The sequence below is a fragment of the Phocoena sinus genome, chromosome 16, assembly GCF_008692025.1.
Source record: "Phocoena sinus isolate mPhoSin1 chromosome 16, mPhoSin1.pri, whole genome shotgun sequence".
Taxonomy (NCBI): Eukaryota; Metazoa; Chordata; class Mammalia; order Artiodactyla; family Phocoenidae; genus Phocoena; species Phocoena sinus.
In genome coordinates, this window is record NC_045778.1 from 37,153,925 (window position 1) to 37,166,383 (window position 12,459).

Below are 12,459 nucleotides of genomic sequence, written 5' to 3' on the forward strand. Positions count from 1 at the left end.
CTACCAGGCGACCTGCTAAACCTCAGTGGGATACTTGGGGAGGTCCCGGCCTTCGGTGATCAGCAGACCTATGGAGACCCGTGGGTTGGAATCATGCCATCGACTGTTGCTACTTGAACTGCCCGAGTGTTGGCTTCCGAGTGTGTGAATTGGGAGTCACGACGCCCATCTCGCAGGTTGTGGGAATAATGTGGAGTGGGTGTGGCGCACCCAGCCCATTCCTTTCCCCTTCACTCCCTGAGGTTATTGGAATAAACCCCATGCCTCTCACGTCCTTTAATTTCTATTAATCTCTGTGCATCTCCCGTCTATACTCCTTGGCCTCGTTTTCGCTCAATTTTCTGCTGACTCTGGATAATTTTTCTCTTGTCCCCTTTTCTTCATCTCCCCTTCCACCCTAGCAACACTTCCAGGCTTTCCTCTTCTCCCCAAACCCCGATTGCCCGTCGGCATCCCCTCCCCTGCAGTTCAACCCAGTGGTGTGTGCTTGGGGTGGGCCATGAGAGGGAGAGCAGGTCTTTACCACAAGGACCTGGTGGCTCCCCTTCCTTCTCCAGGCTGCCACCCAGGTGGACTTAGTCTCTGTCATGCCCAGCAGGACACAGGACCTCTCACTAGGAGCCCCCTCCACCCTGCCTCCCCCACCCACGGGCCAGCACTACCTGCAGCCACACTCGGCCACGCTCATCCCTTCATAGTGGTACTTGAGGGTGGGGACCCCCATGTCATCCTTGTAGAGGATGGAGATGGGGCTCAGTTTGGTGGGCACACAGCAGGCCTTGCCCACCTTCATGGGGAACTTGAGATGCACCAGGGTCTGCACGATGGCGTGTTTCGTCGGGGTCACATCGTCAGCGAGGGGGAAGAAGCAGCCGCCTTTACATTCAAAGGCGTCGTACTCCTTGGGCGCGATGATCCAGCTGTCCCAGCCAATGTCCTCGAAGTTCACTCGCAGGGAGGTCTTCTGACAGTGGTTGTTGGCCCCGGCACTCCTCTTCCGCCTGGCTGAAGACGAGCTCACGGCCGTGTGGCTTTGCACATCCTCCTCGTCGTCGTCCTTGTTCTCACCTGCCTCCATTAGGCCGTTCTTGAACAGCTTCTTGAGCACACTCTCCTGCTCGTGGCCGATCATCTCCCTGAGCTCCAGCCTGGTCTCCTTGGTGCCATTGCTGCGGTCATTGGAGAAGACGACAAAGAACGGCAGGTTTTTGGAGCTGGGGGGGACACTGATATCCAGCTTGTCACAGCCCTTCCTGTGACTCTCCACTGTCACTTCCAGTTTGTTTTTGCTCTTAGTGGGGTCTGCTCGGACCCACCTCTTCACAGCACTGGACACCTCAAAGTTCTCCCAGCCCTCGTCCCGGATATCCTGGGACACCAGGAAGGTCTTGGTTCCCCCAGAAGCATCCCAGGCATTGGCTCCATCCAGAACATCGTAAATGACCGTGTTTCCTTTCAGCTCGTGAGAAGAGTCCACGTGACTTTGACAGGAGAGGTAGAGTCGGAGCTCGGCCCTGGTGATCTGCTCATGCCTGGGAATGGAGATGTTGAAGAGCAAGATGTGTTTCTGGAAAGGGAAGTCTTCTGTGGCGGCTATAGAGATGGCATCTGAAATGCAAATACACGGTGACAGTCATCTGCTGGGAGAGTCTGTTTTCATGACACCAAAGCTGAGACTCATGGTTTAGATGAAAGGGCATCTGGCGTGACATTGTCTATCTCTATCAAGTCTCTGTTTGTTTTCACTTAAGCCCTTAATGTAGAAGGGTATTTTATTTTATTTAAAAGCTTTTTTTATTTTTATTTTTTGCGGTACACGGGCCTCTCACTGTTGTGGCTTCTCCCGTTGCGGAGCACAGGCTCCGGACGCGCAGGCTCAGCGGCCATGGCTCACGGGCGCAGCCGCTCCACGGCATGTGGGATCTTCCCGGACCGGGGCACGAACACGTGTCCCCTGCATCGGCAGGCGGACTCTTAACCACTGTGCCACCAGGGGAGCCCTAGAAGGATATTTTAAAATGTACATTTGGCATCTACCAAAGAAAAACAGAGGCAGGAGATGCATCGCATTGAAATTGACAGCTCCAGCTGTTTATTGAGCATTTACTACGTGCCCAGCTTTGCACCAGGAGCTTTGCATATTATATTTCACTTTTCTCTTCACATTGATCCCCAGAAGATCTAATTATTATTCCACTTTTACAGACGTGGAGACTGGGACTTAGGGTGTTTAACTGCCAAAGTGCATACAGCCTATGTATGCATCCAAAGTGCATATATAACGATCCTCACTTTATTAAAAAAAAAATAGAATCAAATAAACAAAACAGAAAAGCACACTGTCAGCCTCAGAGTGCAGATCCTGAGTGTATGATTTTAAAGGAGAGATCATGGGAAGGGATGGTAAAATTCCAACATTATGGCAATGTTAAAAATCTCAGCATCTAAATGGTGTAAAAAACCATTCAGAATTGTAACTTCTGAGCAAAATGAAAGTGGATGATTTTTTTTTAATGTTTGAGGGAAAAATATATTAACCTGAACAGCTTGGTCGTGTTAGACATACATAGGCCTTGCCTTTTAGCCGCACAACTGTTTCACTTTCCTACTCCCCTTGCTGACACCCGGCCATTTTATCTCTATTATACCATGGCCTGGTCGCAAAGAGGGAAGAGAAGTTGTGTTTTTTGAGCACCTACTATGTGCCAACATGAGGGGATACTGTGTGCTGTCGTGAAACCCGGCAGTATCTGACAGACTGAAGTGCCAATCCTGACTCTCTCCCTTCTAGGCTTGTGACCTTGGAGAAGTCCTGAGTCTCTCTGGGCCTCAGTTTCCTCATCTGTAAAATGAGACTCATCCTACCAACCTCCCAGTGTTGGTGTGAGCCTTCAACAAGAAGGCACATGGAATTTACCCAACACTGTCCCTGGTTCACAGCAGATGCTCGATCAGTATTTCTGTGTCCTCCTAAGACCGTCTTCCCTACTTGGGCACAGCTCCCCCACCCCCAAGCACGTGGCCTTTCACACAGCTCTCTGTGTCCCCTCACCCAGCACGGATGTGTCAGTCTAGCTCCTGCAGCATGTGGTGAGCCACCGTGGCATATGTGAGTCATGAGTGGGGTCCATGAGCAGTGCATTAACCACCTGCTGTGCTCTTACTGTGGCACACCTAGAAGATACCCCTGGGACTGCATCAGGCACTTAGAGAACAAGTACCCTCCCCCTCGGAGCCGTACTCAGGCCATCTGTGAAGGGAAGCATAATTGGCCTTCACAGAAGTACTGGCCACAGGCAGGGCTGGGATCAGATCAGAGCACTTGTTTCCAGGACATGGACAATGATGGGGGGAGTGGGGAGGGATCACTGAGATGGCTGTGAATGCTGGACTCCCAGACTACAGGATTTGGTGATTAGGTCCAGCCAAAGAAGCCTGGCCTTTCCCTAAAGCAGAGGTTACAGACGCGCCCCATGGGCATAGTGAGACACTGGCAGTATCTGTATGACCTGCAGACCACATTAAAAAACAAAAAATTAAGCCCTGCGGACTTCATTTTTTAAAAATTAAGCCAGTGTTTTAGAAACCAGGCAAGTTCACATAAAATCCAGAATTTTCTTCTTCTTTTGGGCCATCAGAAAATACAGCCTTGCCGGGCATGCAGCATGCCCACAGCATCCTTTAGCTAGGGCGTATACCTGTTAAGAGTCTGCAGGTCTCAAGCCCAGGAGGGATGAAGCTCTGAGTGCCTGGCTGGTTAAAGAGAGGCTGCAGCCGTAGGGAAAGTGAGCTGTGCAGACAGGTGGGCCTGGGTCAGAATCCAGCTGCTTAACTAATATGTGAACTGGGCAAGTTCCCTCAGAGTCTGCAAGCCTTGGCTTCCCTGCTCACAAGATCATGTCACCTACATTGTGTGAATTAGTGGACATAAGCCCTAAGCTGACATTCGTTATCTTCTAGTCCTCCTGAATCAGTGAAATTAATTTATATTTAGAAAATAATTAAGTTGTCCTCGGGCAACTTCTTCTTGTTGTTAATGCTTCTCTCTCGGAGGAATTTATCTGAATTTTAAACACCTTCTGATGAGAGAGAAATAGACATTCCTTCGGTGTTTAAAAATATACCGGTTAGTTGGAGGCTAAATAAGTTGTTTGTGTCTAAGTAGGAAGGGGACAGTATGGGAAGGGGGAGGTAGGGAAGGGATGGAAGGAAGGGGACTGGCATTCCTTCAGCACCTACTGTGTTAAATGTGGCTCTGGGCTCAGGGAGGGAGAATCTTCTAGAGCAGAGCTGTCCAGTAGAACTTTCTGCAATGATGGAACTGTTCTATAATCTCCACTGTCCTATAGGGTAGCCATAGTCATGCATGATTGCTGAGCACTTGCATCCAAGCTAGTGAAACTAAATTATTAATTTTATTTCATTTAAACTAATTTAAATCGAAACGTAAAGTCCCATGTGTCCAGTGGCCGCCATACTGGGCAGCGCAGCCTTGGACCACTGAGTCCCCCACCCCGACCCGGGGCGCCCCGGTGGAGCCGACTCTACCTTCCATGCTGAAGCTGCGCACGATATTGGATGCGGGGGTGGATGTCTTGTCGGTGGTGTATCTGTTGTACAGGTCGATCATGTACTGCGGCGGCTCGGCTCGGGTTTTATCCTGGGAAGGGACCCCGCTCAGGTTGAGGCTGCGCAGGAAATCCACCTTCATGTTCTCCAGGAACATCCTCAGGTCAAAGGTGCCCCGCTCCCGCTCACCTCCGGGCCCGCCTAGCAGGCGGTGGGCATCTGCCCCAGCCGATCCCCGCCCCCGGATCTCCAGTGGCTTCCCCTGCGCGGAGCAGGCCAGCAGGGAGAGCACAGGCAGGGCCACCCAGAGCGCCCCGCGGCACATCTTGGGATGCTCTAGCCCTGCTCCGGAGACTGCGGCAGCCGCGGTGTGTTAGCGGGTGCGGGGAGGAGCCGGGAAGGAGCCGGCCCGCATTGTCCTGCCCACCGCTCTGCACCGCGCAACCGGGCCAGTTCACAGGCTCTCACCCGCCTGCCGTCCCCGAAGTGCCCTCCGCTTGTTCTTATCTGGCCCTTGATGCTGTGCTCAGGCCTCTTATCTAAGGGAGCTCTCTGTTAATGAAGGCTCTATAAACATCTGACAAACACACAGGGCTTGTGGGAAGGACACGGCCTGCTGCAAAAATCTGAATTTCTCCGTGGGGTTATCGCCCCCTAATTAGGATCCTTTCTCATTTCCTTGCCAGCTCTGTTCAGAAGAATCTCGAGACAGGGTGACATGTGCTCCATCTCCTGGGCCACAGAAACAAAGAATCCAGGAAACAAACAAGACCAAAAAGTCCTCCAAATATAGAAACAACAGCACAAAACTCCCAGAAGCCCCCTGGCTAACCACTGGAGCCAGGGTGGGTGGTAGAGTGGAGGCTGTATCAGAGCTAGTAAGAAGCCTGGTTCCTGTGGAACTGGGCTGTGCATTTGTGGCTCAAGCGCTCGGTGCCTTGGTTTCTCATCTGTCAAGCGAGTTCCCGAGCCTTAGAGATCATGGGTGAAGGTGGCACGTATAATTTAGTGAGGTGGTGGGGACTTTGGAGTCAGACCAGATATGGGTTCAAATCCCATCTCCCTCACTTATACCTCACAAGCGTGACCTGGAGCAAGTCGCTTCACCTCTCTGAGCCTCGGGTTCAGAAGAGACTTGCAAGGATTCAAGGTGATTATGTGCTAACCATCATGGCGGTTGCCTTAAGCCCCAGTCAGTTGGGTGGCTGCATTCCGGCTGCAACTTCTCCACCCCAGGGTCTGACTGACCTGGGAGCTGGGGAGAAAGCCCTGTGCCGGGCTGCTCTTTGAAAACACCACTTACACACAGAATCCTGCTGGCCCTGGGACCCCAGAAGAGCCCTGTCACTGGTCTGGGGGGGTGCGGTCTTGGCTCACGTCAGCTGAGTGGCTGCTTGGGCCACACGTGTCAGTCAGGAGAACCATATAATCTGGGAGACAAAGGAGGAGGGAAGCTCTGAGGCCAGTACATGCCCAGGAGATGTTCCCCCCTGAGGAAGCTGACAAGCAGGGCCCTAGAGTCTGTGTTGTTTTAAGGGCAGTGGGCACACACTTATATCTGTCCATTTCCATCATGTGTGGGTTTGACCACAGCAAAGAATGAGCATAAACATATTCTGGGAGTCTACTCTGAGGAGGATTTGAATGTGAAGTTTTTTCAAGCTGGCAGGGCTCCTGGGGAGAGGGTTCAGGTTCAGGAAGATGGACAAGGGGCCAGGGCGGTCGGAGTCAGAGATCCCGGGTGTGCACCCAGCTTTTCCCCACCCCTGGTGGGGGGTGGAGTGAAAACAGGAATCCCCAGTGGCCAGGCCTGGATAGAACTTGCTGTCCCCGTACTTTGGGGACACTGCCAGGGAGGATGGATGGGAAGGGTGCAGCTTCAGAAGTGCTGCTTGCAGAGGGGGCAGGAAGCATGCTGGGCTTTGAGCCAGCTTAGTGCAAGAACTCCCTGAGGCAGGGAAAGATGAACGGGTGCACAGCCCTGGAAGCAGGACTGCAGCTTCACAGCAGGGAGAGGGCTGGGAGGAGCTGGGGAACTGGGCAGGCATCCCCCACAGGGCTCTAGTCCCTGGAGGCAGCCCAGAAGCCTGTCACATTTAAGAGGTGGAGTCAAGGGATGTGACTGGGGGTGGCCTGAATGTGCTCTTGAAGCTGGAGGAGTTGCTATCTGACGTTTTCTTAAAAACATGACAAATATTTTTTTCTGATTATAACAGTAATATGCAGTGCAGATAATTTGGGACGTGCAAAGTATTAGAAAGGAGATAAAAATAACTTGCAATCTCACCACCTAGTGATGGCCACTGTTACCATTTTGAGATTACATGCAGCTCCACAATCCCCTATTGAAAACCCTTGTGGCCAGGAGTGTTTTGAAGTTCAGAAAGCTTCAGATTTGGATAATTTGGTATGGAGTGTATACTGTAATATCCCCAGTGGGCTTGGGGGTGATCCCCTATACTCAAACACATTGACATTTCTGCAGTGAAACAAATAAAAACACAGATATCCATTCAGGTCAGGTTTTATCATGAAGGGAATTGAAAGAAACTTCAGGTTTTCTCTTTTGGATTTGGGGATCTCAGATATAGGACCGCAGACCTGTTTACATATGGCCGTCACCACATCTGGCCGTGGAGGCTGCATGTGAACACTGCCTGGAGGTCCTGGTCACATAGACTGTGATGAGGATGGCGCCCCCAGAACTGTGCAGTAAAACATGCCTCTGTATTTCTGGAATGATCTGCCCCACAAATTCAGAGCATCAATATGTCCACATCTCCTTTATTGTTTTTAAGTAATTGCATGAGACCTCCTGATCCATATTATTGGAAAGTCTGGTTTTCTCTCTCAGGTCATCCCTTTCCTGAATTGTCCAAGAGCCCTGTAGGTTTATTTAGTCCAAAGGAGATGGAGGTGGAATGGTGTCAGTCCAACTTCTTAATGCTGGAAGCGGGAAGTGGGATAGAGGCCCTGGCAGGTCCCACCTGCTGTTGCTTCTCAGTGACACTCAGCTCTGCTGCTGGGGTGGGTGTCACACATCTTATAGCTGCTGGTGCACAGCTGCTGGGATGCCCTGGCTGGTCCAGGTTTCTGCCCGGGTGCCCCATGGTGTCCCCCGTTGGGCACCAAGGTAACAGCTTTCTTAGACATCCTCCTATGCTTACCCTTTCTCTAGAAGGCACTCCCCTGTGGCAGGTGGCTGGGTTGAGAGAAGAGGTCAGCTGTGATCACACTCTCATCCCATCCTGCCATCTCCCACAAATTTCCAGGTCCTTATGCGGACCCTGAGTTACCAGCCTAAACTCCCACTTTCCTCAAGGTGATCTAGAGACCTTGTTACCTTTCTGAACATATGGGCCTTGGTCCCTCTGGACAGATCCCCTTAACTCTAGATCCCCTTAACTCTAGGTCTTGTTCTAGGGAACAAGGTTTGGGTCTTGTTTTATCTTTCCCAGATGATGTGGGGTCTTCATACAAAAGGACCTGCTCCCTCTCCTTCCACCAGCTTTCCCTTCCTGGGGAAGGGCTGCCTTAACTGAGCCACAAGCGGTCTTATTTACCACTCCTCTCCCCCTCTTCTCTTCCCCCAAGTAGTGTAGCATGTGATGTATCAATTCCACTTCTGTGTATATATCCAAAAGAATTGAAAGCAGGGTCTCAAAAAGATATTTGTATACCCACGTTCATAACAGCATTACTCACAATAGCCAAAGGGTGGAAGCTACCCTAGAATCTATTGATCGATGAATGGATAAACAAAATGTAGTACATCCATGCAATGGAATATTACTCAACCTTAAAAGGGAGGGAATTCTGACACATGCCGCAATACGCATGACCTTGAGGATATGCTAAATAAAATAAGCCGGTCACAAAAGGACAAATATTGTATGACTCCGCTTATATGAGGTACTTATAGTAGTCAAATGCATAGAGATAGAGAGTAGAATGGTGGTGGCCAGGGGCTGGGGGGAGGGGGGAATGGTGAGTTACTGATTAACTGTGATACAGCTGCCTCTGTGGGATCAGGAACCCCTTCCATCACAAGAGACTTGACTACAAGACACCTGTCCTTCTGTTAACCTCTCAAGCTCCACTCTCACCCACACATTGCTCAGAGGAATGAAAACTGGACTGACCTTCAGGCTGTAAGGGGAGAGCATGAACCAGGCAGAGCAGCAGGTATGTCATTTCCCAGCTCTGGGCCTCGCCTCCCTGAGATCCTGCTTCCTCTTGGCACACGGCAAGTGCTCAGCCAATGTGCACTCTGTCTCTGGACTGTGCCCAGGTGGTCAGCACATTTATTAGAACAGTTGTTCTTAAAGCATGGTCCCTGAACCACAGCAGCAGCAGCACCTGGAAACTGGTTAAAAATGCTAAGTCTTGCCCCGAATCAGAGAGTCTGACTCAGCCCAGAAAGCCGGTCAAGGCTTCCAGGTGATTCTGATGCACATTCAAGTTTGCACATTGGTTTTAATAAAAGAGGAAATTCGTATGAGCCTTCCAAGAGATCAGGTGTGTGTATACTGTCTGGTACGGTATTTGGCACAGAGTAGATGCTAAATCACTGAATCAATAAACAGGTCATTAGTTCCTCTGCTCACCCACCCTTATACATACAGACAGGACTGCTTATGAGAGATTGGAGGAATCTAGGATTGGATTAGGCTTGAGCGAGAAGTAAAAGTAGACCAAAGCTTGAAAGAGTGCCATCATCTTAGGGAGTAGAAGAGAGGAGACTCGGAAATCTCAGAAGCATCAGTTTATCAGTGAAGGAGATTTTATGTTTGCAGCTTTGGGTAAAAAGAAATAGCCTTTGGCTCTAACTTCCATGTTTTGGTGCACAGCTAGGAGCCAGTGCTGCCAGGCTGGTTCTGCCCTCCTAGATTTCCCGCCGAAGCCCACTCCAGCCCACCTTGGCCCGGGCTGCCATCAAACACATCTTGCACAAGCTGGTGCCTGCGATGGCTTTATGCCACCAGCTAAGTCCAGCTCTTCCATCCTGGTGGAGTCATCTCCACTCCTCTTCCCTTGGAGCCCTCTCCTCAAACCCTCCCACTCCAGCCCCAGACTTCTGTAGGCTTCTCCATCATGGCCCTGACTCCATCCTGGCCACAGAAGGAGCCCGAGTTACAGGCTACATCTCTGATGACATTTTTCGAGTGACTTAGACATACAGAGGCACCTATCGGGACGCCTCAGGCAAGACACCTGGTAGTATCCAGGTTCAGTGTCCCTGCTTGTTGAGTAAAAGGGTTGCATCCAAAGTTTTTCAAAGTTTTCTCCCAGCCTTAACGTTTCCAGCTCGCAGCTGTACCGTTTATATTTGTCACATGAACTAAGGCTCTGCCCATCCAGAGGATGTATAACTTCAGGATTAGGGCTCAGCGGCAGGTCACCACACTGCCCCCTCCAGACTGACCCAGACACAGTTAGTGAGCTCAGGGACCCGCGCACACCTGGGCTGGGTCCTGGGCCCTCTTGCTCTTGTGATCATGTGATGTTGATATTTTGGTTTTAAGGGGAAAAAAGCATTATTAAAAGTTATAAAGCCTTGCTTTATTGTAAGGCCACTTAGGGCCATTGGGACAACCTTAACTGGCTGGTGGTGGGGGTCACTGCTCAGGAAGCTGGGAGGCAACACCAGCTACATAGGCCTTGAACCAGGCAGCCTTGCGTGTCAAAGCTGATGTTACCTGTGGTCTTGGTTAAGACATTGGTGCCGTATTACTTACTTGTCTTGGGCTTGTTTTTCTGAAGCACCAGCGGGGGAGTAAGCTGCAAGGTTGCCGTGAGGCTAAATGAAGTGTCATATCTAAATGCATGATGCTTTGTGAATGTGAGGGGACCCTGCTGACACTAGTTCCTTTCGTCATACGGCAAAGTCACCACCACTGGGTACCACCCAACCTGGCACAAGCACGAAGCCCCTGTCCATGGCTGGACACAGGGGTGATCCTCCCGGCCCGCTCCCTCTACCCTTGTAATCCAGAAATGAGGGCTCAGAGAAGTTGTAGCCTTTCACAGTGACCTAGGAGATCGCCCAGAAATTGCAAATGCCAGAAAGAATAAGATAGAAGTATTATAAGACACGCCATCTTCACCAAAAAAATGGAAAGGGAGCAGTTGGATGAGAAAAAAATTGAGGGGGAGAAGGGAACATGAAGAATCTAATATTGAGAAGAAAGGCATTTGGAACCTTATCAAACCCTAATGTTTTTACTTATTTTGCTAGTAATTTATATCCTGTCATATTTCAAAAAGGATTAGACATGGCAAACCAAGCCATGACCGATTTGCAGACCAATTTGAGACATCCCAGCAATCCAATGAAAGAATCATTTAGTCCCAGTACAGGTCCTGCAGGAATAAGGCAGTGTGTGCCTTAAGGACCACCCCCCTCGCCTCACCTGATCTCTGCCAAGAGGCAGGGCCATGTGCCCAGGGCAGCTGTTCACACACATGTCCCACAACCATTTGGAGCACCTCAGAGGAGATGCTGAGCATATGCTGCTGGGCCCCAGCCAGGTGTGTCCAGTATTTTTGCTGTAAACATCTTCGCCGCAAGCGGTTTTGTAGCACGACTAATTGGCCTTAAGGCCATGTTGCTGTAAAAAAATCACTGCTTGACGGTTATACTACACTAGAAAATGATAACACATCAATTTTTGCACACCCTTGGTTGAGCTAATCTAAGCCAGCTTTTGTTAAAATGCTCACCATTTTCAAGAGACTTCTACTCATCAGGAATCACATAAACATTTGTTTTGGCAGGGATAGGAGGAGTTGATTCTTCTTTTGCCTCCAATTTCTAATACGGCATAATAAATTGGGTCAAGACAGCTTAAGAGAACAAGGTGTCATATCTAAATGAGCTAAAGAATCCATCACTAATGCTCTCGAAGACTGTTGTTAGTAGCTGCCTCTTTTATATCTTTGATAAATCGGTAAACTTTTGGTTTTGATGGGTGGGAGGTATGACTGTGCTCACGGAAGAATCTGTAAAAACTGGTGTCATATTTTCTAGTGTAATGGAACTGTCACCCAGTTATTTTATCTTTTATGGCAAAATGGCCTCATGGCCACTTAGTTGTGCAGCAAGAATGCTTGTGAAGAAACTGCTTGCAGTAGAGATGTTTATGGGGAAAATACCTAGACCCCAACCCAGGTACCCTCAGCCCCCCTTACCTACCTGTTCTGGGTACTCTCTTCAGTGTCGGCCGCTTTGCCTCCAGTGGCTGCAGTTGCAGCCTTCTTCAGAGGCTGCCTGGGCTTCCTAAGCCACAGTGGCTGGTTGGGTAGAGGGCCAGAGAACTGAGTTTCCATCTCTGCACTGGGGGCAGCCTGGGGAGGGGGTGTGAACATCCAGCATCCTTGCCTTGAAGCTGGACTAACCCAGAGGTATAGCTTAAGTGCCAGAGCTCCCCACAGGATCCGGGCAAGGTTGGGATGCTTGGTTGCTTGCCCTCCTGTCCTGCTCTACCCACTCCTTGCCTGTTTCTCCTGGGAGCACTTCCTCATCCATGCCTTGCACAGGAACCCTGGTTTCAGGACCCTGACCTAAGACAGATGCCTTGGGCTCCTTTTCTCCTTCTAAGTCCCATCCTGGAGAACTGCTCATGGCTTTTCAACCTTCTCCGAGTAAGAGAAGACTGGGGGCCATGGCATCCTCTGAGTTCCCAGCCGAGGGACTGTTATACACCTGCCCCCAGTTGGACCCAGTTTCTCCTTCAGAAATGCTGGTCAATCAGCTTCAGGTACTACAACTGGAAGGCGATGTCAACTCAGGGATAAGGGAGCCACTTGGGGGAGAAAATTTGCGGACAGGGATGCTAACTAGGAAGCAGGGAGAAGCAGATGTTCCAGTTCCTCAGGAGCCCCCAAATC

At 50.3% G+C, this 12,459-nt stretch overlaps 1 protein-coding gene across 1 annotated transcript; it reads right to left on the minus strand.

Moving 5' to 3' along the window:
• Positions 1-450: 450 nt before the first annotated feature.
• On the minus strand, positions 451-4,956 carry GDF2 (growth differentiation factor 2). Its single transcript, XM_032609207.1, has 2 exons — positions 4,549-4,956; positions 451-1,608 (listed from the first exon to the last, which is right to left on the minus strand). The coding sequence occupies exons 1-2, from the start codon at positions 4,892-4,894 to the stop codon at positions 659-661; spliced, it is 1,296 nt and encodes a 431-aa protein (XP_032465098.1). The 5' UTR covers positions 4,895-4,956; the 3' UTR covers positions 451-658.
• Positions 4,957-12,459: the final 7,503 nt, after the last annotated feature.

Excerpts from the sequence above, each read along its gene's own strand:
- GDF2 (XM_032609207.1), bottom strand. The coding sequence starts at position 4,894 with ATGTGCCGCGGGGCGCTCTGGGTGGCCCTGCCTGTGCTCTCCCTGCTG. Across the intron at positions 1,609-4,548 it reads GCGCAGCTTCAGCATGGAAG|ATGCCATCTCTATAGCCGCC; the intron begins GTAGAGTCGGCT and ends TTTGCATTTCAG.